This window comes from Nicotiana sylvestris, chromosome 2 (genome assembly GCF_000393655.2).
Source record: "Nicotiana sylvestris chromosome 2, ASM39365v2, whole genome shotgun sequence".
In the NCBI taxonomy this organism is placed as follows: domain Eukaryota; kingdom Viridiplantae; phylum Streptophyta; class Magnoliopsida; order Solanales; family Solanaceae; genus Nicotiana; species Nicotiana sylvestris.
Genome location: NC_091058.1, coordinates 114939651 through 114942469, shown reverse-complemented (window position 1 = coordinate 114942469; position 2819 = coordinate 114939651). Strand labels below are relative to the sequence as shown.

Genomic DNA, 2819 nt, shown 5'->3' with positions numbered 1-2819 from the left:
CGAGGATTGTCAGAAAGCTTTCGACAAAATCAAGGAGTACCTGTCCATACCACTGGTCTTGTTCCTGCCAGAACCAGGACGACCTTTGCTACTCTATCTATTTGAATTGGATAGAGCCTTCAGATGTGTTCTAGGACAACATGACAAGACATGGAGAAAGGAGCAAGTCATATACTACCTAAGTAAGAAATTCACACCTTATGAAGCATGATACTCTCTGCTGGAACGCACTTGCTGTGATTTGACCTGGACGGCCCAAAAATTGAGGCATTACTTCTGTGCCTATACCACATAATTCATATCCAGGATGGACCCTTTGAAGTACATATTTCAAGAACCCATACCGACTGGGAAGTTAGCCAAATGGCAGATACTGTTAAGTGAGTTCGATATCGTCTATGTAACTCAAAAGGTGGTCAAAGGACAAGCATTGGTAGACCATCTTACTGAAAATATGGTGGGAGGAGAATACAAACCCTTAAAAATGTATTTTCCTGATGACGAAGTGTCATTCGTAGGAGAAGACATTACTGAAATGTACAACGACTGGAGGATGTTCTTTGATGGAGTTGCAAATTTTAAAGGAGTGGGAATTAGAGCGGTTTAGGTATCAGAAATAGGTTAACATTATTTGGTATCTGCTAAACTCAGATTTTCCTACACCAACAACATGGGAGAGTATGAAGCCTGCATACTAGGACTCAACATGGCAATCGACATGAATATTCAAGAGTTGCTGGTAATCGGTGATTCAGATTTGCTTGTGCACCAGGTAGAAGGAGAGTGGGCCACCAAGAATCCCAAGATATTACCATATCTGCAGCATGTACAGGAATTGAGAAAGAGGTTCACGAAGATAGAGTTTTGGCATGTGCCCAGAATTTAGAATGCGTTTGCTGATGCATTGGCCACTTTGTCATCTATGATACAACATCCGGACAAGAATTTCATTGATCGCATCCTAGTGAGAATTCATAATCAGCTGGCATATTGTGCCCATGTTGAATAAGAAATAGACGGGAAGCCTTGGTTTCACGATATCAAAGAGTATTTGGCAAAAAGAGAATATCCGGAGTATGCAAACCATACTCAGAAACACACACTTCGGAGATTATCCAATCACTTTTTCCATAGCGGAGGAAACTTGTACAGAAGAACTCCTGATTTGGGATTGCTAAGATGTGTCGACGCAAAAGAGGCTTCTAAGCTACTTGAGGAGATACATGCTGGGACCTGCGGCCCGCATATGAATGGTTTTGTCTTGGCCAAGAAGATACTTAGGGCCGGTTACTTTTGGATGACTATGGAGACAGATTACATCCAGTATGTCCGCAAATGCTACCAATGTCAAGTGCATGGCGATATGATAAAAGTGCCGCCGAATGATCTTAATGCAATAAACTCACCTTGGCTGTTAGCCGCCTAAGGAATGGATGCCATTGGTCTGATCCAGCCCACCGCTTCAAACGAGCATAGGTTCGTTCTGGTAGCCATTGACTACTTCACAAAATGGGTAGAGGCTGTATCTTACAAAGCTGTAACCAAGAAAGTCATCGCAGACTTTGTCAAGGATCGTATTGTTTGCCGATTCGAAGTTCCCGAGTCTATTGTCTCTGATAATGCCGCCAATCTCAACAATGATCTGATGAAAGCCATGTGTGAAACTTTCAAAATCAAGCACAAGAATTCCACAGCCTATAGACCTCAGATGAATGGAGCTGTAGAAGCCGCCAACAAAAACGTCAAGAAGATATTAAGAAAGATGGTAGAAAACCACAAATAATGGCATGAGAAGTTAACCTTTTCTTTGTTAGGATACCGCACTATAGTTTACACATCAACCAAGGCAACTCCCTACATGCTGGTTTATGGTACCAAATCTGTCATCCTAGCTGAGGTAGAAATTCCTTCTTTAAGGGTTATACAGGAAGATGAACTTAGCGATGTAGAATGGATGCGGAGCCGCTATGAGCAATTGGCCCTTATAGATGGAAAAAGAATGAACACCGTATATAACAGTCAGCTTTATCAGAACAGAATGTCTAAAGCTTTCAACAAGAGGGTCGAACCAAGACAGTTTGCACCAGGACAGTTGGTGCTGAAGAACATCTTCCCATATTAAGATGAAGTCAAAGAGAAATTTTCTCCCAACTGGCAATGTCCTTACATGGTTCACAGGGTGCTAACAGGAGGAGCGCTCATACTTGCAGAAATGGACGGAGAAGTCTGGCCAAAACCAATCAATTTAGACTGTTTACATTTCTTCATTTAATGTAATTGAACTACACTTGACCTGATTCCCGTTTAGGAGGGGATACATAGGCAGCCTTGTGGTTCGGTCATATCATAACAAAATTTTCATTTCCCCCAAGATCAGAAACTAGGGTAGAATTTTGAGGAGGACCCTCAAAATTCCGAAGCAAGTCCAGCCGACGCCAGTATATGCCAGATAGTCAGAAATTAGTTAAGAAATTGGGGTAGAATTTTGAGAGGGATTCTCAAAATTCCGAAGAAGGTTCAACAAGTTTCGTTACTCGCAAACGGCCGAAGGATCATCTACCAAACTGGGGCAGACCTTTGAGGAGGACCCTCAAAATTCTAACATGAGAAAGCTGCAATGTCTCTGAAATATGTTACAGTCACTAGTTCATCTAAAATTACTTGATATTTCACTATATTTCTAAAATAACTCTATTTTTATCAATAATTGCATATCTTTGAAAGCTCTATTTCCGTAACAATTAGGTTTTACCCAAGAAAACTTAAACAAGGCCCCCAGAACGGAGCAGAGCAAGGCTAGAAGATGAAGGCACGGACCA

The 2819-nt window shown here is 41.6% G+C and overlaps 1 protein-coding gene across 1 annotated transcript; it reads left to right on the top strand.

The window, feature by feature from the left end:
- The first annotated feature begins 1429 nt into the window (after positions 1-1429).
- LOC138885444 (uncharacterized) lies at positions 1430-2122 on the top strand. The gene is made up of 2 exons (XM_070166393.1): positions 1430-1658; positions 1830-2122. The coding sequence occupies exons 1-2, from the start codon at positions 1430-1432 to the stop codon at positions 2120-2122; spliced, it is 522 nt and encodes a 173-aa protein (XP_070022494.1).
- Positions 2123-2819: the final 697 nt, after the last annotated feature.